The 21,614-nt window shown below is 38.8% G+C and overlaps 2 protein-coding genes across 6 annotated transcripts in view; one reads left to right on the forward strand and one right to left on the reverse strand.

The window, feature by feature from the left end:
- The window catches only part of LOC107664283 (collagen alpha-1(IX) chain-like), a 33,043-nt gene extending 23,064 nt beyond the window's left edge, over positions 1 to 9,979 (reverse strand). The window contains exons 1-4 of the mRNA XM_016454810.1: positions 9,957 to 9,979; positions 9,680 to 9,747; positions 9,173 to 9,256; positions 8,962 to 9,094 (exon numbers count right to left, since the gene is read on the reverse strand). Coding sequence (XP_016310296.1) covers positions 8,962 to 9,094; positions 9,173 to 9,254 — 215 coding nt within the window. The 5' untranslated portion in view covers positions 9,255 to 9,256; positions 9,680 to 9,747; positions 9,957 to 9,979. The remainder of the gene's footprint in view (positions 1 to 8,961; positions 9,095 to 9,172; positions 9,257 to 9,679; positions 9,748 to 9,956) is intronic.
- Positions 9,980 to 13,187: 3,208 nt separating this feature from the next.
- Positions 13,188 to 21,614, forward strand: part of LOC107664195 (protein FAM135A-like) — a 31,991-nt gene continuing 23,564 nt past the window's right edge. For 4 of the 5 annotated variants that reach the window (XR_001631437.1, XM_016454709.1, XM_016454690.1 and 1 more), the window contains exons 1-3: positions 13,188 to 13,482; positions 13,900 to 13,954; positions 18,732 to 18,858. Coding sequence is in view for 4 of the 5 variants with exons in the window: in XM_016454709.1 (XP_016310195.1) it covers positions 18,782 to 18,858 (77 nt within the window). In the remaining variant the exon portion in view is untranslated. Of the gene's footprint in view, positions 13,483 to 13,899; positions 13,955 to 16,941; positions 16,993 to 18,731; positions 18,859 to 21,614 lie in introns of all 5 variants that reach the window. The other variant, XM_016454701.1, reaches the window with a different exon arrangement.

Consider the following 21,614-nt stretch of genomic DNA (forward strand, 5'->3'; position numbering starts at 1 on the left):
ATTGTCTATAATTTAGTTTTCTAATTCAGCACCATGGACAGAGGACGTTCCATCAATGACCAGTAGATGTCACCACATGCCAACAGTACAAGTCATTATCAAGTGTTGCCCTGGTTACCGGGTTAGAGATTTTCTGATAAGGGGGAGATTGCAAACACTGAGTCTGTATCATTGGAGAAATCATTAAACTTGTGGTTCTCATTCAGGGGCCCATGTCCCACTAGGGGGCCTCAGCACACTTCCAAGGGCTTAAAATTAAAGACAACACCAGATTTAAAATAAGCTAACACAACTAAACTGCTGGAATCATTTAATTTGTTGCTTTAGAAAGACTGTGAACCACTGACTAAACCTTCAGTTTGATGAGTCTTATAAGCTTCATATTAAAACCCTGGCTGTGCTGGAAACCTGAACATGAAAATTAAGAATTTTTCCATTTCTATTTACTATTCCATTTCTACCATAACATTTTCTATTTGTCAAATTTTAACAGATTAGCAGGCATTCAAAAAGTGATATACAGTTCAACAGACATTTCACTTGTTTCTCTGTGTCTTCCTCTCTCTCTAGCTGGGTTTCCATCACCCTGCTTTTATGCGCATTTTGAAGTATCGCATCAGAATCGAGTGATGGAAACGCTGAATTTCGAATAAAAATGCATTAATTCGCAAAAAAACGTTTTTAGGCTCGTTTGAGGTGGTTTTTGACTTCATGCAAATAATGGGAGATGGAAATGCATTCTGTGAATAAATTCCTCCAAGCGCATCAAAAAAGTCATGTGACTGCGCTATGGGACGGCAAATCCTGACTAACCAGCGGACTGATCTCATTCCACAGCATCTGAAATGTTGTTATGGTCATTCGGAAATGCCCGAGAAAAGTCTGTCATCAAAGTATTTCTGTATAATTGCCTCCCAGAACTGTTAAACGACTGCGTTCCCAAACAGCAGCATCCACCTCCGAAAGCAATAACCGCATTCATTGTGCTTCGCCTGCTCGTTCTGAGGTGCAATTTATTATGTAGGAAAATTATTATATTTCCTACTTTTCTTAGTGATGTATAGTGCCAGTTTATCAGGAAGTGATGATTTTGTTTTCTTTGACTCGTTGAATGGAAACGGTGCTTGTTCGCAAATGTTTTGTGCGATAGCTATTCCAATTTTGCGCGCAAGTTAAATTCGCAACTTTGGATGGAAACCCTCCGTCTTTTTGTGCTCCAGACGGTCTGTGCATTTCAGTGGCTTTTTCTGCAGATTACATTATGTCAGTAGGAGTCAAGTCTGTCTTTATGAGCGAGTCACTAAAGTTTCCACCCACCTATTTTTATGCGCATTTCGGGATATCACATAAAAAACGCTGAATGGAAATGCCCAGATGCGCATAAATTCTAAAAATGCGCTCAACTGACTCGGATACATTTTTTTTATCCGCAAAGAAAACATTCGCATAAACTACGATGGAAACATCCGAAACACCGAAAAAAAAAATCCTTGATGCGCATAAAAAAAAGTCATGTGACTTTGCGCAATGGGAAGGCATAACTGAACTAACCAGCAGACTGGTCTCGATTCACAGCATCTGAATTGTTGTTTTGGTCAGTCTGAAATACCTAAACCAAAGTAAGTCATTAAAGTGGTTCGGTATAATTACCTCCCAGAACTATCTTATGCAACTGCGTTCCCAAACAGCAGGTATCCGCCTCGTTTCGTCTGCACGCTTTACGGCTCGAGCAATTTATATGGAGAAAAAAAAAAGACCCACAGTGGCTTCTACTGCAGCAAATTACCTTTTTCTTAGTGTTATTTGTCGCCAGATTATCAGGAAATTAAAGGGTTTTTGTTCTCTTCGTCTCGCTGGATGGAAACCCAGTGGGCAATTGATGTTGAAAAGACAAATATGCATATCAAAAATATGCAATATTATGCAAATATTATGCAAATCAAACTGACATATTGGTCTACATATAGGCCTACATTAAACCAATTTCAGTGTGGGATTAACTTCCTATATTCATCCAATTACTACTGGAAGAAATTGCCATCCAAACTGAATTTAAAATGAAGTTACAGCTTCTTGATCAAGTCTTGACTAATATTTGAGGTCAAATTGACATGAAGGTGCACGGTGGCAACTGTGCTTTATTCGCAAATGTTTTATGCTGTTATTCCAATTTTGCGCACAAGTTCAATTCGCAATTTTAGATTTAAACAAAGCTATTGAATCATTAAATCGGAGCCACACACTAGTCCTACTACTTTTAACATATCTTTCTATGGCAGAAATAGTAATAGTATGTGTACGAGCGTATGGGACGCTCAAGGGTTCGTTTAGGTACAAGTCGAAATAGTGAGGGGAGTTTCCGGTTAGAGAAACGTGAGAGAAAGAGTAGCCGCCCCCAAATGTCACTCTGGACATTTGAACATGGTAGTAAGCCCTATTTAAGTGGCGGGATTGGAGCTGTCATCATCCTCAAGTTTGGGAAGTGGGATTAGGCGAGCCACCGGTCTGACATAAGTTCGGTCCTGAACCTGAACTGCAACTGTCCTTATCCGTCCGTCAGGTCCAGGGAAGGTGCGGGTCACCTTGCCCACTAGCCAGAGGGCTCGTGGAAGTTGAGGGTCCATGATGAGCACTACCTGGTCGACCCTGAGCTGGTCGTTGTCCTTTTGCCACTTTTGTCTTTCCTGGAGACTTGGCAGGTAGAGATGAATAAATCTGGTCCAGAACTGGTCTGCAAGTACCTGACTATGTCTCCATCTCCTGGTTCCTAGAAGATTGCTGGAGTCATACATCACTTGTGGGAGGGAGGAGTCGTGGCGTCCCATGAGCAGGATGCTAGGTGTAATTGGGTCTGAATCTGCGATATCGGCTGATACATAGCCTAAAGGCTTGGCATTCATGATGCCCTCCACTTCAATAAGAACAGTGCGGAGGACCGTTTCAGGGACTGTCTGTTCCTTCAGAATGACTTTCAAGGCTTGTTTCACTGATTTGACTTCCCTCTCCCAAATACCACCAAAATGTGGAGCGCTGGGAGGAATAAATCTGAAGGAGATTTTCTGTTCAGCTAATTGCTCTTTTAAGTTGGGGTACCATAGCTTCATATGCCTCTTTAATCTCTCTGTTTGCTCCAGTAAAGTTGGCCAGGATGCTTCTGATTGATGCAAGAAGTCTGGTCCATTAGCCCAGCGACATGATGGTGTCAACTCCTTTAAAGATTTTCCACAGGTTAAGTCATCTGCTGCATTATTTCCTGAATCCACATACCTCCAGGAATTGATGTCTGTGAGGGACTGAATTTCAGCAACTCGAGTTCCTACGAAGACCTTATACCTGCAGGAGTCAGACAGCAGCCAGCGAAGGACGGTGGTAGAATCTGACCAGAGGATGACTTGCCTGATGGTGACTGTGAACTCCCTTTGGAGGACTTTGGCCATCTGTGCTCCAGTAAGTGCTGCACTCAGTTCAAGTCGTGGCATGGACATTTGCTTCCTAGGTGCTACACGTGAACGAGCCAACATGAATGAAATGTGTATATGGTCATTATTGTCTTCTGTGCGTAGATATGATACTGAGCCATATGCTCTTTCAGATGCATCACAGAAGATGTGCAGGCCTCTGGTGAATGTTTCCTCATGTACTTGAAATGGAGTGTAGCATCTGGGAATCTCTAGCTGTTCCAAATTGGGCAGTTCCTGTACCCAAGTTTGCCATCTGTTTTGTAGGCTGTCAGACTCAATGAGGTCATCCCATCCCAGGTGAATTTTCCACAGGTCCTGAACAAGTATCTTGGCCTGGGCGGTGAACGGAATTAGGTACCCGAGAGGGTCATACTGTGATGTTAATACCTTGTAGATATTTCTCAAAGTTGGCTTGAGACATTCTACTTTGCGAGGTCTGTATCCTAAGGAATCACGGAGACAGTTCCATCGCAATCCAAGTGTGCCCTCCAGAAGATCTGGGCTCGTTTGTGATAACCATAGCTCACCGCTTTGTGACCTTGCTTCTGTCTATTCAATTGCTTCAGGTTTGTTACTGGCCCATTGGCGAAGATTGAACCCTCCAGTAAGCAGCAATTGCCGTAGGCCATCTACAAGAGCTCTGGCCTTTTCGGTTGATTGTGTACTTTGAAGACAATTGTCTACGTAGAATGATTGGGTGACTGATTCGGCTAGAGTGGGGTCAATTTCACCATTGTCGTGGGCTACCCATTGCAGTGCATATATAGCACAACAAGGACTGCACGTTGTACCAAAGGGCAGGACCTGCCACTCATAGATCTTTGGCTGCTCAGTCCTATGCATGTTTCTCCACAGGAAGCGCAGGATCGCCTTGTGATCTGGCAGTAGGCGAACTTGGTGAAACATACCTTGCACATCTGCGCTCATGGCCACGGTGTGCTGCCTGAACCGAAGCAAAACTCCAAGCAAAGATGGACCAAGTATGGGACCAGGAATGAGGTGCTCATTTAATGACTGTCCCTGATACTGGAAAGAACAGTTAAACACAATCCTGTTTTTGCCATTGTGTCTCACCATATGGTGTGGAATGTACCAGGATTCATCTGAATTCTCAGCTTCCTGAAGGGAGATTTCTGCCACGTAGCCAGCCTTCTCTAGTTTGTCCATCTCATTGCATTATGTTTCAGACAGATTTGGATCTTTGGCGAGTCTCCGTTCAGTGCTGCGAAGGGATGCCAGTACTGCTTCCTTTGGGGCTTTAAGGGTGACAGCATTTGGTCTTTTGAGCAAAGGCGTGGCATATCGTAGAATGCCGTCAACCTCTACCCTAGTAGTGCGAGTTTGGAGTAGTGTAAGAGCGTATTGGTCCTGTTTAGAACGAGTGGCTGCTGTTTCATTAATGTAGGGTAGGGTGTCAATCTGCCAAAGACGCTCAACGTTCTTGAGTAGCTCAGCATTCTGACCGTCTACAGTGATGTTCAGACATTGTTGGTCACAAGGGGTAGTTAGGATGTACCCAACAGGGCCTTGGAGAGTCCAACCGAGTCTGGTGTGAACAGCTATGGGTGCATTAGGAGGACCCATTCGTATGGGCTGGACTGGCACAAGTAAATGAGGCATGTCTGACCCAATGAGTAGCAAGGGTTGTGCTCGCTCAATCTGTGGAAGTGGCAAAGACCGGATATGGGCATATTTGCGTTGGAGAGCAGCTATTGGATAAGAATGTTCAGACAGTCTCAGGTTCTCTGCAGTGAAGGCATGATTCATCTCAAACTTCCTAGTTGGTCTGTTTAAAGGGGACACAGAGAAGGAAACAGATGCTCCATTTAAATGAAGTACATCCTGACGTATTGTACGTAGGGTGAGCGTTTCAGGCAATGCAGTAAGGTTTAACTGTTCCACAGCCTGTGGTAATACAATGCTGCGCTCGGAGCCATCATCTAACACTGCATATGTCTCCATGGTTTTATCTCTGTAGTGGAGTAGAACCTTGACTACCTTTAACATCACCTTTGGAGATCGGTTGGGACGATCTAAGTAGACCTGTGTAGGGGGAACATTGACTAGAAGAACACTCTTTTGTGTCTGCTGGGCTGCTTCATGGAGTGTGGTAAGATGCAATTCTTTGCAAGTCTTGCATGATCGCTTCAGAGTACAGTTGTCTGCAGGATGTGCTCTTCCACATTTCCAACACCGTTTTCCTTCTGTTATCCACTTCAATATTTGTTCTGTGGTCAGAAGCTTGAATTTTGAGCAAGAGTTTAGAAAATGGTCTTTATTGTTGCAGTATGGACAGTATGGTTGGAACTTGATAGTCTGAACTCTTGCTTGTCCTTGAACAGGTGAGGTACTGTTAGTTGAGTAAAGGATTGAAGTGGATCTGTCCTTAGGCCGAGAAGGTGGGTGTGAATCCTTCTTGGTTGTCCTGGCTGCCTGACTTTGGTAGAGTGCTGCTGCCCTATTTGAAATACGCTTAGCCTGAGACTTCAGCTGTAGCCAGGCAGAGAAATCTGGCAGGGTGTAGGTACGGTTTGTGCCAGTCTGGAGAATGCCATGGCTAAAACAGTACTCAACGAAGCTTTCACGATATGACGGTGGCATTTTGCTCAGAAGGCGATCAACATGCGATCCACACCTTAACTCATAGCCATTTGGGCCTTCTAAAGTCCTGATCATCCCTACCAATGAATGGATGGATAAGGCAAAGTCATCAAAAGCTTTAGCTTCTCCAAACTTTACAGCTGGAGCATTCAATATGGCACCTAACTCACATTGTACTAGTTGGCGTGGTTGTCCATATTTATCTTGCAGTGCTTGTAGTGCAGCTGTGTACGGCCGGGGATCGTGCATGTATGCCTTGGCAAGCTGGATAGCACTGGAAGCTTTAAGTGCCCTAGAAGCACTTGATATTTGTACTGTTCACCTAAGTGTTGTTGATTGTTCATCAGATTGTCCAATGCCATTTTGAGCAGTGCAAAGTCACTTTCACGTCCACTTTCAAAGGATGGTATGACAGGTTTTGGGATACCATAAGCAGAAGCAGCTAACATCTCTAGTCCGGGTGGCTGGGCTTGAGGTACATAGATTGCTGCATGAACTGGAACTGGATGAGGGGCCGGGAATGCCACTTGAGTGTGAGGGTACAGTACTTGGTGTGGCTGAGGAAGTACAGAAGCCTCTAAGTTTGCAGGGTCTAGAGGTGAAGCTACTGAGGGAGGCACACTGACAGCAGCTGTCTGATGGTAGGTTACCGTAGTGACAGGAGAAGTTGGCTGCACTGTGACGGTAGCTGGGTAAATGGGTGATGGACCAGTGAAAACTGTTCTAGAGTCTGAAGTCGACTGAGCTGTTGCACGTGGAGGCGATGACCATGTCCCTACATTAGGATGGTGCACCTCGGGAGTAAAGTCTTGGGCACTGAATGTAGACTGCACCACCTGTGGGGCTGGAGGAAGCAATACTGATGCCTCGGAGGCAAGAAACACAGGTTGTGGCAAGGAAGAGCTGTGCATTTCCTGGGCATTCGATGTAAAAATATCACTAGTAACAGCTCTCTGTGGAGGTGGGCTTACTCCAGGTTGTGCTTCACATAAATTACTGGCGATGCTAGACTGTGATCCAGATCTGCTGTTGTTGTCCTGTTTAAGGAACGAGGTGACTAGCTTGGCAACTTCAAGCTCATTTTGTGCTTTCTTGAGGCGACGTCCTGTATCAATCTGTTTAGCCAAGGCTTCTCTGGCTTTGAGTGCCTCTCTGGCTTGGTCGTCAAGTCTCTGACATTCCTTGTCTGCTGTAGCGTCCTCTTCAATCTGGCGTTGTAGTTCCTCTAGTTCAAGAGCCTTTAATTTCTCCTCCAGCACTGCAGCTTGGACGTCAGACAGAGCGTGTCTTGGAGATCGACTTGAAGCACTGTGTCGTGATCTGGAGGTAGCTTTGGAGGCTGTACCAGATGAGATAGACTTAGAGGAATGTCTAGAATGTCTCTGTGAAGAGGTGTCAGCTGGAGGTGGTGCTGAATGCAGGTGTGCAGGAAGCTGGACTTCATAATCCTCTAGATGAGCTGGGAGATGTCTCTCTCTTTGTGTGCGGGGTCGGACCGCGGGGTCTGCTGTACTGGCAGGATCAGAATCCATCTCTACAGAAGTACATCCGGCTCGAAGGACCATGTACGAGCGTATGGGACGCTCAAGGGTTCGTTTAGGTACAAGTAGAAATAGTGAGGGGAGTTTCCGGTTAGAGAAACGTGAGAGAAAGAGCAGGTCCCAATTGAAGGATTTTATTTGAATTATCCTTGCATGTTTGAATTGTTACAGGCACTTGCCCATAAGGGGTGCATGTGGGCGTGTGTGGTCTACAATGAACAGAGAAAACAGAATACAATATAAAATTTGTAATATAAACAATAATATGGCTAGTATAAAGAAATAAACATTACACACAGCAGCAGTGACAGTAAATAACAGTATCAAATATCAGGTAATAAAGGCATTCAAGTTGCATTTAAATAGCTGCATTATTTTGGCAAAGTGTTTATCATTTAAATATGTACCCTAAACAGGTGTACAATTTTAGCTTATGAATATCAATTAGGCAGTGGAACATGCACAGTTAAGCTGTATTGAACAAGTGTCAACATTTGACTTAGCATAGACTTAGTCAGCATGCAACTCACACAAATTATACAATCTTTTCAAGTCATTATTTTAACTAGTAAAGTTTACGGGTGACAATACAGAATGAAAATATATTTCAGTTTGACCAGCATAGAATATAAAACGGATAACTTACTTTTTAATCAATCACTCACAGAAGAAACAAACATGCTGTAGTCCATTTTCTTGCACAATGAACAAATCAATCTATCCACCCATACATATAGACTGCCTCCTGATACTTGTCTGGGCATGTCTTGACTTGTTCAGCCTTTTCCAAACATTAAAACGGTTATAGACATAAAGATACCTCTGGGTGGCATCGTTGGGCTTTCATACAGTATGATAAGTGGTCTTTTATGAGTGAGTTATTGAATCATTTGTTCAACTGATTCGTTCCACAGCACTGATTCGTTTAGGAAAGCTACTACTGTATGTTGCTCAAGAGACACTCAAAGCTTGATTATTCTTTGATTTTGTTTGGAATGATTTTCAATGGATGAGCAAAAATTGAAAAGTAACTGGCAATATTGTATATAAATTAACTTCTCGTCTATTGAACTATTGTAACAAGCTTAATCGCACTTGCAGTGGTACTTGGAAGCTGTTTCAAGTCCTTAAATTAATCCAACCTTTTGCGATATTTACTTGGCTTTTCTTATTAAACAGATATATACTCTTGGTAGCAGACTATATAGCTCTAGCCTCTATCCAAAATGAATGTCATGCAAACATTACTGTTTCCACACAAAAGCAGTTTATTTAGAGCACTAAAGCATCTCCATAACTGGTCACCCTTCAGGTAGAACTGTTCTTGAGCATAGAGGGTCTCTGTCAGAGGTGTTTACCTGGTTTTTATCCTGAAGTTGAACTCAGGGCCAATCTTATATGCAATATGCTGAGATGTCATTCCAGGCACCTTCTTTACCGTCCCTCTCCTGGTCAACTCAGCAATGTTGAACTGAGTCATTATGTAAAATCCTATGGGATATTAGAGAGACTCAAGTTACAACAGAACACATGTAGTCCAAATGTATGTACTGTTTTAGAGATGTTCACCTGGAAATAAGCCAGTCCCATCTTTAGTCTGAGGACACAAAGTTTGGTCCGTCTGCAGGTGACTCATACTGGAAAATGGCATGACTTTAAAGAAAATGCATTATTGTTAAATAGCAAATTAAACCTTTTTTGCATCTTTTTTTTTACTTCAACCATTCTTTCATTTTATTTCTTTACTCCTCCTCCATGTGTTTGTGTTTGATGAACACACATTGGTTGGGGGAAAGCTGTGTTGACTGTGTGAGTAACACAGTCACACTGTGTTTGAAAAGCTGCACCACATTGTCTCCTTTGAGTTCAAGCATTTTGTTTTTGCATTTTATTGTTTTCAAGACTTAGTTTAGTTTAGTTTTATTTAAAGTTTGACATGACAGGATATTGCGCCACCTAGAGCGGATTATTAAAAGCTGGTTAAAATCTTAATGCACCTCATTTTTATTTTATACTAAACCGGAAACCCACCAAAATCACTTAAAGTTCTAAATCATTGATACTGAAGGTACTTACTGTGTGCATGAAGACCAGTGGACAAGCATCGTTTGATCACATTACACAACAGGTAGAGACAAACTTCCCTAGAAATAAAAGTATATGAATTGTTTGTGATTGAGCAATAAACATATATTTTTACTATGCATCAAATGTAAAATTATTATGTCAATAAATATATTTGTGCATTGAGGTATACAATTCTAAGTAAAGTTATTTGAATGAACCTACTGAAATATCCATGAAATAATTAGATGAAAAAATAACACAAATGAAGAAGAATGTTATGCATTACCTCCAGATAATTTTTCCTGATTTCCACAGATGTTCGTGTCATGCAGGAGGAATCTGATCTGAGAAGCCCACCCAGATCTCATCAAACCAACTAACCAACATGATCTGCAGCTGTCCAGTGAGGTGAGGAACAGCTGACAACCCCTAACATGATGCTGCTGCTCATTAGTCCTGGAGGAGGGAACTGGTCCTTGATAGTGATAAACAAAGGTAAAGTGTGACATAGGACATTTATTGTACTTATAATTATTGATGGTTGAGAACTTATTGGATTAGCTTTTTGAATTTTAAATTTTGCACATTTGAAAATCCAATTGAAAAAAAACATTTTGATTATTTTTTTTTTTTAACGGAACCTCATGGCTTTACAAGTAAATAATGTTATCTTTTTGCCAATCGTGGGTCAGAAAATATCTGGAAAAACACTTTTCAATAATTTCCAATCAATTGCTTTAAAACACAGCAGTTCCCTTGGTAACATCCAGTGTGTGCCTCAGTTGAGGATGGAAAATCTTCATGTTGGTTTAGTTTCGCAAATCTCCATCAGATATGTATAAGACACCACACCTGATTGGCTGTTCGTGTTATACATCTTATCTAACCCAGTAAGTGTCGTGTCTTCATCTGGTAAGACACACTACACTGCACTGACAATAAATACTGTAAAATAATATATATAATTGATGACTTGTAAAATAGGAGATCTGTGCAATAATTTATGACAACAGAAATGAAATTTTAATTTTGCACTGGGATCCCTGTTTTGCTCTGGCATCCAAAGAACATCTTTTATAGAATGCATATCTGAATGCAAGTTTGTTTGCCCACAGCTTTTGCTGGTAATTGCCACCACAAACTTATACAATACACAATACAAACTAGGAGGATCACAATTCAACAGGATTTGCTCTGTTTCAGTGTTTCAAATTAAACCTGACTGTCTTGAATATGCTTATAGAAATGTCCTTCTACCAGAGAGAGAGAGAGAGAGAGAGAGAGAGAGAGAGAGTCATATGGCAGCACATATGTTGTACCCACAGGCTCCTTCAAGAACTTATGACTTTTCTTTTTTGGGAAGTTTTTATGCTTCATGACATTTGCTTCCTTCTTATAGTAGATCAGTAAAATCATTTGTTAAATGACTAAATGTACATGTAAACGAGAAGTTTGTAAGAACATAACAGATAGTACAAGATGGTCTTTTTAACCAAACTGCTAATTTAGGTTATCCTATTATGTTTAATCATCAGTGAATTTGATCTTTACGTTGCTAGAAGGATTAGCTGTGTGACAAGAGTTAACTGTGCACAAAGTTAAAACCAGATAAACCAGTTGGTGATAAGTCATTTGAATACTGCAGAGGAGCTGCTGATAAATTTTATCCCTAAGTCTTAAAGTAACACAATAATGTGTGTGTCCTGTCTGTGGGAGATGTATAAACGGACAAAGACTCAAATTCACTTGCATGTCCGTAGATGCTTTGAGATTCACTCTTAATATACAACAAGAAATGCACATAATATTGAAACACTTTAAATATTCTGGGTGAATGCATTGGGTTTGTTTCTTGTTATCCTGTTTTATCTATGGGGAAAATATATTGTTTAGAACACTTAATTATTATTATTTATTTGACAATATAACCCAGATAGCAAAATACACTCTGGTCAGTTCCGGTTAGATTCTAACATGCCGGAGACTTACCCCTCGGCCCGGCTCCATCTGCCGCACTTGGGCAGGATGCCTGTATAGGTACTCACTGCCCGATTCCGGCCCGAATCAATCGTGCCAGATGCGGCAACTGTTAACTTGCCGCATCCAGGCCAAAATCGGCCCGTCACTAATTTGCACATAGCATGCCAGACGTGGCCTGTTTCATTTCAATATCTACTGTACTGTTTATTAAAAGTTCATTTAAAATTGATACCTAGCCAAAACGTTACTTTCATTTTAATTATACAGTTCATAATAGGCTACATAAATAACATGACTTAACAAATCTATAAACATCTCATTATTATGAATTTGTATTTACAAAACCATGGAATTACAGAAAAAAACAGCAGTTATACAGTAAGTGTAAATAAAATATTTAACACATTTTGCAAAATTACCCATGCATTTACTTATACTTGGACTGTAAAATTGAACGGCCTGGTTTCACAGAGAGCATTAAGCCTTAGTTGAATTAGGACATTTAAGTATTTTTATTTTTTTATGCTCCTTAGAAAAAACATTACTGGTGTGCATCTTGATACAAATCAATGGCACTGGCATATTTTAAGATATGCCAGTTCAAGTTGCTTTCAGTTAAAATGGCTCAAACATGCATTTTAGTCTGGGACTATAGGCTTAAACCTTGTCTGTGAAACCGGGCAAATACGTAAAACTTAAAACATTACAATGTAAAAAGTGTTTTGAACAACACATTGGTAAATGGCAAAGTTTTGGAATTAAACACATTTTGTACTTGGCAAAATAATTTAAATCATTATCTAATGGTTATTATGGATCATTTTTGAGTAAATCAGTTACTACTGTTCCTTGGTTGTTCCTCATTTTCCAAATCTCTTATCAGGATTTGTGGTCGTTGTGTAGGCTAACATGTCTTTCACATCTTAATTCGGTGAGTTTCTTGTTTGGGACCTTTCATTTCTGCACCTGTAATTAGAGCAAATAATACAAGTATCTATCTGTGTAGGCTAACATGTCTTTCACATCTTAATTCGGTGAGTTTCTTGTTTGGGACCTTTAATTTCTGCACCTGTAATTAGAGCAAATAATACAAGTATCTATGAAGTTCTAACCTATGCACCAAACTGAATCCTAATGATATAGGGGGAAAAAACAAAAAGATTTTCAGGCCTTCAGTCTGGTATAGTGAATAAATAAATAAACCTAAACCAACGGTTTGAGTCAGCTGAAATGTGCCAAAACCACGTTAAACCAGGACCCACCTGACCAGACTGGAAGACCAGCAAGGGACCAAAAAACGTTTATATAAAATTAATTCGGTTCTTATTAGGATTATGAGTTTTGCTGTTTTGTTTTGTAAACAATGTATTATTATAATATTTATCTTTATTGGACATAGCTGTCTTCTCCAACGCCTTCAGAAAACTAAAATGTCTGAAGTGAATCATTATAATGAGGAAGGGAGTGAATAGCGTTTTCAATAAATAATAAGGGCAGGAATCATATATTAACGCCTTTGATAGGAACCGGTGTTATACGTTACTTACCGGCTTGTGAGCGCCTCCCTTAAACTCACTCTTACAACACAAAAAACAAGTTTGGACAATATTTACGATCTACGACTCTCACTGCTTGCCCGTATGGAGATGTGATTCATTTTTTTTATCCAGTCTGACTGATCTGTGCTTTTAAGTGTACTGTGAAGACGGAGCATATGTGAACTTTCAACGGCATGCAGAGGAATTAAGCAGCCGGGTGATCGGAGCGTCGAGGCTGGATCGCTCTGAAATCCAACCCGCGGATTGAGGCCTAAATTCCCAAAGCGGATACATGTACGTGTTTTTAATTATATAACAGCCAGAAATTTGGTAAACTATAACTGTTTGTTGCGTTTCAGGTTGTAGGTTTGATAACGCATCCGTTAACCTATGCAAATAGTGCGATGTTTGTGAAGGCTGATTATTTGAGAAGCAAAACAGGCTAACGCTAGAGCTAACTGCCTTTCAGGACGCAAATTCACACGACATGAATTGAAAACAAAGGCTTTGTCAACAAATCGTGTTTAAATCTACGATATTAAAGAAATTGTTAATATAATTGATAAAATAAATTAGATAATAACGTTTAGTTGTATTATCAAATGGTATCAAATGCTTGTTTGAATGTTTTATTTGTGAAACTTTATCAAATAGTTATTAGTTATGTTTATATGTATTTTATATGTGTTCACATGTCTTTTTTTTATATAGGATTGTGTTGATCAGTTGACATGAGGAAAGAAGATACTGAACCGAGTCAGGACGGGTGAGTCATATACACTAATAATGTACTCAAATCACTGATAATAATATGTAATAATGTGTGTGTATGTATATGAAATTTGAGCAAATAAAATGTCAATATAGTGGATGAAATAATTTTCCATCGTCATTCAATATAACAAATATATTTGTGTAAAAATGAAACGACATACATATTCTGACCTGTACTTGATCATTCTACATTTTTATGTTTCATTATATTTCAAATAATTCAAAACGTCATTGCTGACAAATGGGTAAAACCTAGTTGTTTGAAGGATAATACGGTGCCCGTAAGGTGACATGTTCGGTTCACTTAGTTTTACTTTACTTTTAGTCATTTAGCAGACGCTTTTATCCAAAGCGACTTACAAATAAGAAAAAGTCATTAAAACTAAAAGCTAAAACTCTATAAATACTATATATATATACACATTTAAGAAAATAAAATAAATTAAATAAAAATGACAAATGCATACGACAACATTTAAAAACTAAACATTTAAATGAAAACAAAAAATTAAAGCTAAAAACAATTCAAAATACTAAAAGAACAAAAGGTATGAGTATAATAGTTTTGTCGTAGCCACGACATTGATAACTCGTGGGAACATGATAATATGTGGTGGCCACGAGATCATTTTGTCGAGGTAACGACATCCTTATGTCGTGGCCTCAAGATGCTATGTTGAGGGAACGACATCCATTTCTCGTTGCCACGACTTCTTATGTTGAGGGAACGACATATTTTTCTCATGGCCACGAGTTTAATGCTAAACAAACCTGCGTGACCATAGCAACCCGGGATTATCAAAAATAGATCAAACATTTTTATTAACATTAAACATTTAATTTAATATTTGTATGTTATTATTATTATTATTATTACATTAACTTATTAGAGCTATATTTTTATATTTATTGTTATATATGCATATTTCCCCTTTCAATTTGTGTATGGCTTTACCTAGTTAACGTTTTGTATAGTTATGCTAGTATTTGCTAGCCTACCATATATTTTGTAAATAAACGCCTGACAATTATGCCAATAAAGTTTTGACTTTATGATTGTATTTATGCCCATGTGATGATAAATGAGCGTGTTGTGTTTTCATTTACAAATGAAACTATGTGAATGATTAATTCCTCAACGAAACACTATAGTATTTATAACTATGGTCTATTAATTAGCCGAAATAAAATGAAATATATGTTAAATTTAAACTGCGTTCCAGCAAAAATTCCAGTCAGCATGATCAAAGCTTTATTGGCATGTTGAGCATTTACAGTAGGCTAATATTTACAAAAGTATTCAGAACGTTAAGTAGAGACATCGAAATAAAGGGAAAAAATTAATATAAACGAATAAAAAAATATAACCAATAATAATAGGCTAATAATAATATACAAATATTACGGGGAAAAGACGATCAGTTAATGGACTTACAAGACTGTAGGATGGATAAAAATGTTTTCTTGTAGGCCTATTTTATATTATGCACTTTATGTAACATTTATTCATGATAAACTTCATTTGAATGCTGACTATCGCACGTAATACAGCCCGGTAGCAAAGGCCTATGGTTAATATAATAATTTAATAATGTAATAATTTCTATAATAAATATAATAATTTCTTAATTCAAAATAAAATATTAATGAATCCATCTCTGATAATCCCGGGTTGCTATGGTCATGCAGGATTGTTTACACATTAAACGCGTGGCCACGAGAAAAAAATGTCGTTCCCTCAACATAAGAAGTCGTAGCCACGAGAAATGGATGTTGTTCCCTCAACATAGTATCTCGAGGCCACGACATAAGGATGTCATTACCTCGACAAAATGATCTTGTGGCCACGACATAATATCATGCTTAAAAATTAATGTCACCATGTTTTGTATATTCCACTTGCGCCTGTGTCTTTTGCAGCTTCTCGTACATAACGTGGTGTAGTCATGAGGTGCTAGTTCAAATTTTAAAAAATGCTTCTACAAAAAAAGTTTCATCTGCAGATATGGTCTTGTTTAGGGATCTGTGCCTTCGTGCATATGGACATCTGACTGATAAGTAGTGATTGTGTTTTTCAGCAATACAGTGCACCGTTAATTTACAGAGAAAAGAAGGTCAGGGAAAAATCTGTAGATTGAAAAATCTCCATACAATTTCTTTGTGCATTTTTCTTTTTTTCTACTTTGCACTTTTTGTTAGAAAATGTTTATTTACTATTTATTCAGTTTTTTTAAGGTATCTAATATTTTGATACTTAATTTCCATGATCTAAATATTCTTAAAAATGAAAAGTTTGTTGTCATTTGGAAGTGTGTAGGCCTTCTTGCATTATTACGCTGTTACATTATGGTTATATATTCAGTGGCATAATAGGGTCTTTAAAATGACAATAATATCGCTTATCGCAATTATTTCTGGGGCAATATATCGCACAACAAAAAGTTGTTATCGTGACAGGCCTAGTGGCCACCACATATTATCACGTTCCCACGAGTTATTATGTCGTGGCCACGGCAAAACTAAGTGAACCGAACATGTCGCCTTACAGGCACCGTAGGATAATGGTACAAATGTACAATTAGTTTGTTTTTGGGGGCTGCACTGTGATCCTTAAATATAGTCTTTTAACGTCATCTAATGACTCTTGTTCTAAATATGCCTGACAAGATTTTTGTTATATGAACTATTGTTACCATGAATTTTTTTCTGTAAATCTCATGGTGAAATGTATGATAGTCATTATTTTTTGCTAAGAAAAATGTTCATTAAACGGGACACATTCTAATATATGAGAAAATAATGAAGCTTTCATTAAACTTTCATTGTTTTGATTGCTTAAAAACCTGTTTTGTCTTTGACTCATGTACATAATGCCAGTACACTTCCATAAAGTATTTGTCGCATTCTTTTTCTCCATATGTATTTATACGTTTCCTAAATCTTAAAATAAACCGTTTGGCTTTTGAATGAATCATATAGATGAAAAGAAGCCACAACATTTGATTTGAAGACCAGAAAGTCAGAACAAAGGTACAACAACGTGAACATAAATTATTCATATGAATTGTGATCTTAAGAATGTAGGAAATGCAGTATTTCACTGGGAATTTTGCAATTAAGCACAAATTTTAAGTTCAAATAACAGACTTTTGGATTGTACAGAAACTTATGGCATACTAAGCTCATGATGATCATGTCTCAAATTTACTTTATCTCTAAAAACAGTGTCTATGTCTCTATGTTAGAAATTAATGGGATTTTGGCAAGATTTGACTCTTGTGTATAAAAGTCTTTGAATCTGAGAGAGAGTGAGCAGATGAAAGCATAAAACAGTAGGACATCCAAGGAAATTAACATATGCCAAGCAGCAGGATCATAACTTAATTTTCACAGGCACATCTCAGAGGAAGGAAAGTGGCTGCCCCATACACAAATAAGGCCTGTTTTCTGTTGTGCTTATCTGTGCATGCAGAGCTTGACAGTGGGACGGGGCTCTTGTGCTCTTATCACCAGCTCGACACATGTTTGGAAGGAAAATCTTGCTGTGGTTGATCTGATTTGACTTGTGGTTTGCATGTGATAGGCAACTGCAGTTCGCTTCCCATTTAAGTTAGCTAATCTGTATTCATGAAAGCTAAAGCCCCTGATAATGCCACAAAGCACATGAAATCCTCCAGAGACCCCCACAGGCTAGTCTAGCCAGCGTTAGCGGAGGTATTTGCATCGAACTGTCTGAAGTGTGCTGGACTTGTCAGGATCTTGCATCACACCTCAGTACTGTACTGTGACTTGCAAATAAGGGTGAATCATTCTGAAAGCCTGTGGGGTGTGTGAAAGCATTCTGTGGTAATTCAGAACAAGCTCAGGCAGTGCTTACAGCTATCACGGTGAAGAGCATTGAGAAAACACTGTAGGAAGGATGTCTTATGCAAATTCATGCATGTTTGCAGACGAGAATGCCTTTGCTATATTTGTGGGGTTTAAATGTCAAGAGGTAGTCAGACTTATCTGATGAACTTGGGTCAGAGTTGCTCAGTGAAATGGAAGTGCATGAGGTTTCTTTTGTAACTTCAAGTTTTTTACCCAGTTGTCTTGTTTACAGTCGTCATACAAGCCACTTTCAGATTTTGTTCTCTTTCTAGTGTGAGATTTGTTAAAGTGTGAGTTGCACGTTTTAGAAATTGTTCAGTTTTATGTTATGAATTTGTGTTGTGTAATGAGACATTCAAGTTATTACATTTAAAGGGATAGTTCACGCAAAAACTAAATTCTGTTATTATTTTAAATCTGCTGTATGCTTTTATTATTATTATATTTATATTTTTATATTTTATATTTGTGTTTCAGTGGAGGGGATGATTATCACTGAACTTGCACTACTATTCAAAAATTTGGGGTCAGTAAGATTGTAATAATATTTCACAATATTGCTGTTTTTGCTGTATTTTTGATCAAATAAATGCAGCCATAAGAGGCTTTTAAAACGTGAAAAATCTTACTGACCCCAAACTTTTGAACAGTAATGTATATTTTGGTCTGTTTCTCACACAAAGAGAGAAAATATTAGTATGCTATTCTGTTTGTAAGCATAGCCTCACATAATGTTGGATGCATTGCACACTTATGTGCATGTTTTCTTTAACATTTTTACACACATTAATGCATCTTTTGGTTATATTTCAGTGTAGAAATGTGTATTCCAACTTCTTCTCTGGTCCTTCCACATGTGATGACACAATTGTTCAAATCGTTTATCTGTTCTTCCGCAGTTTTGCTGCCGATCGTTTGAGACAGGTCCTCCTCCAGCCCTGAATCCAGCATGACGGAGGTCCAGGCCACTGTGGAGTTCTCTGTGGAGCTCCACAAGTTCTATAATGTGGATCTCTTCCAAAGAGGGTAAGAACATGTTCTAATACCCTTCTGTTCCACTAAAGATCTTATCCCAGAGAAAGTGTCATTCCAGGTCGGGTTGCACACACAGATAAAATATTTTCAAAGTTGATCTTTTGCTTGGAAGCCATGACTAAAACAACAAAGAAATATTTGCATTTGAGCAAAGTTTGTCTAGTTTATGTTGGTCTTAAGGTTGAACCTAATTGGTAAAGCCTAGTTTGTTCTTGACATTGAAAATTAAGCTGTTTTGTTGACTGTAAAATGCAATGCAGAGCACAAAGCTAAAACTTCCCATAGAAACTTGCAGCCTGCAACTCTCATCTCCATTTAGGCACTCCCTATGATATCATTTTCACTGATATTAATAACATGCCGTGCTCTCTTACAGTGCTGTACAGTCTCTCTTGTCATTCCTGCCATTGCTTGCCGGCACGAGTCTCAGCTTCTCCATCTATATGTGTACCAGCTTTTTTAGAATTCATAATTTAGGAGTCTTCTCACAACTATTTCTGTTCAGGCACGTCACACGTGTCTGCTTAGACGGTTGTGTTTAATGTTGCACAGTTTTATTCTCCACGAGTTGGCTTGCAGAGAGGGACACCTCAAAATACCTACCTACGTTTTTTTTTTTTAATCAGGGCCCAAAATGAACCTTAACCTAATTGCCAAATGAGAGTAAATACAACGGCCTTACTTGCCAGTTGGCTGTTAACCTAATTAGTAATTGCAATATGTACAGTATGGTGCAGTATAAAGGTACTGTTGCTTGCTTGGTGAAATTTCATGGGCGAAGTCCAGTCATTTCAATAGGAATCTGTGAATTTGGGAGTTTTGTAGGGCTGCCCCCTAATAGTTGACTAACCTTTAGTCGATGAGAAGAGGCTTGGTCGACCAAAATTTTATTAGTAGCTTAGTCGCAGAAAAAAAAAATCCACAGGAAGTGGTGAGGTCACGCAGTCCGTGACGGACAGATCGTTAACGGCTGGATTTTGTGGTAATACAATACATCCAAACGCTCGCCTATCATTCATCGACCTCAAATATGGCTTATCATCTGAAATATGTAAGTAGTAGCAACAACATTGCGCTTTTGTAAAATAATGAAAGCAAACAGGATGTGCTTTATTGTCTCGGCCTCAGGTCTCAGGATGTGACATGCCGTCTCGGCCTCTGTGAACTTGAGCGCGAAACTCTGTGTATACTTGCTTTACAGACATGAAAAATATATCTATAGAGAATGAAATGCCTACTTTCAAATGAAACAAATATTCTCAGATTATGTAATCCGTATGAAATTTGCATGCAGGCGCATCCACTACTGTGGAGATGACAAGTCAGTGTCGCTGAATTCATCTCTTAAAATGAAAACACTAGTTTATCAATAGATTATTAAAATGTTAATGCAGTTTAATCTTACTGTTTTTCCCTGACACATTCATCATCATTACTTCTGCCGGTGTGTCTCAGATTATGTAATCCGTATGAAATTTGCATGCAGGCCCATCCACTAGCCTACTGTGGAGATGACGAGTCAAATTCATCTCTTAAGCTGAAATCACAGAAAATACTAGTTTATAAATAGGTTATTAAAATGTTAATGCAGTTTAATAATACAGTTTTTCCCTGACACATTCATCTTCATTACTTCTGCCGGTGTGCTGTGGCAAGCTTTATGCATGCGCTTGAGTGCTTTTTAGGCTATGTAGGCAATTAAAGGCTAATTAGCATGCGATTAGTCGACAAATGCTTAAAATGAACGACTACTAGTCGACCAGAAAAATCTTTAGTCGAGGGCAGCCCTAGAGTTTTGTGTGATGGAAAAAAAGTTTCCCATGCAGATTTCACTTGTTCAATTTGGTAACTTGAATTCGCCAATGACCAGCAGAAAGCTGCTTGGTTTGAAAGTGACTTCTGTGTCAGCCGTGTTACCTGGATTGCTACACTATTGCTGTTTTTACCTGCAAATTTTCACAGAAATTATGCTAATTTGTCACAACTTGATAATGAAAACCTTTGAGTCTTAACCTGTTTGTTGTAAGTGACATGAGCAAATCAAAGACATACTAGACATACAAACATTCTATGAAGAAAACATCCGTTGTGGCTTATCTTTTATTACCTGAGTAAAATGTAAATATAAATGTAAACATTAAGATTTGTTGCACATTTAATGTAGCCTGTATGTCTAATCGCTTAAAGTAGTAGCATACTTCTCTTTAACGGGCTGTACAATTTGAGGTTTCAGTCATGTCTATATCTCAAATGGTGCAGGATGGTTAGCTTTGGCTTAGCAGTTTAAACAATTAAATATGCACAAGCTTCACTAATGTATAGATCAGCAGTGGCGAACTCCGGTCCTGAAGAGCCGCAGCCCTGCAGAGTACAGCTCCAACCCTAATTAAAACTCACCTGCCTGTAGCTTTCTAGTAACCCTTCAGACCTTGATTAGCTTGTTCAGGTGTGTTTGATTAGGGCTGAAGCAAAACTCTGCAGGGCTGCGGCTCTTCAGGACCAACGTTCACCACCCCTAGTATAGATCATCTAGACAACCTGAATGCATTTTCATATTTAATGTGAGGATGAGATTTCTATTAGCAGAGAATCTCAGAATATAATTGAGGTTAACTTCAGATTGCACCAGTTTCAGTATGTGCAAAAAAACTGAAATGATCCAGCATGCAATTCAGGTATTTTCTGAACCTAATCTTGCTTAGTCTTATCCTAAGCATGGAAACGTGCATATTTCAACACACAAGAGC

This window comes from Sinocyclocheilus anshuiensis, unplaced genomic scaffold, assembly GCF_001515605.1.
Source record: "Sinocyclocheilus anshuiensis isolate Anshui unplaced genomic scaffold, SAMN03320099.WGS_v1.1 scaffold425, whole genome shotgun sequence".
Classification (NCBI taxonomy): domain Eukaryota; kingdom Metazoa; phylum Chordata; class Actinopteri; order Cypriniformes; family Cyprinidae; genus Sinocyclocheilus; species Sinocyclocheilus anshuiensis.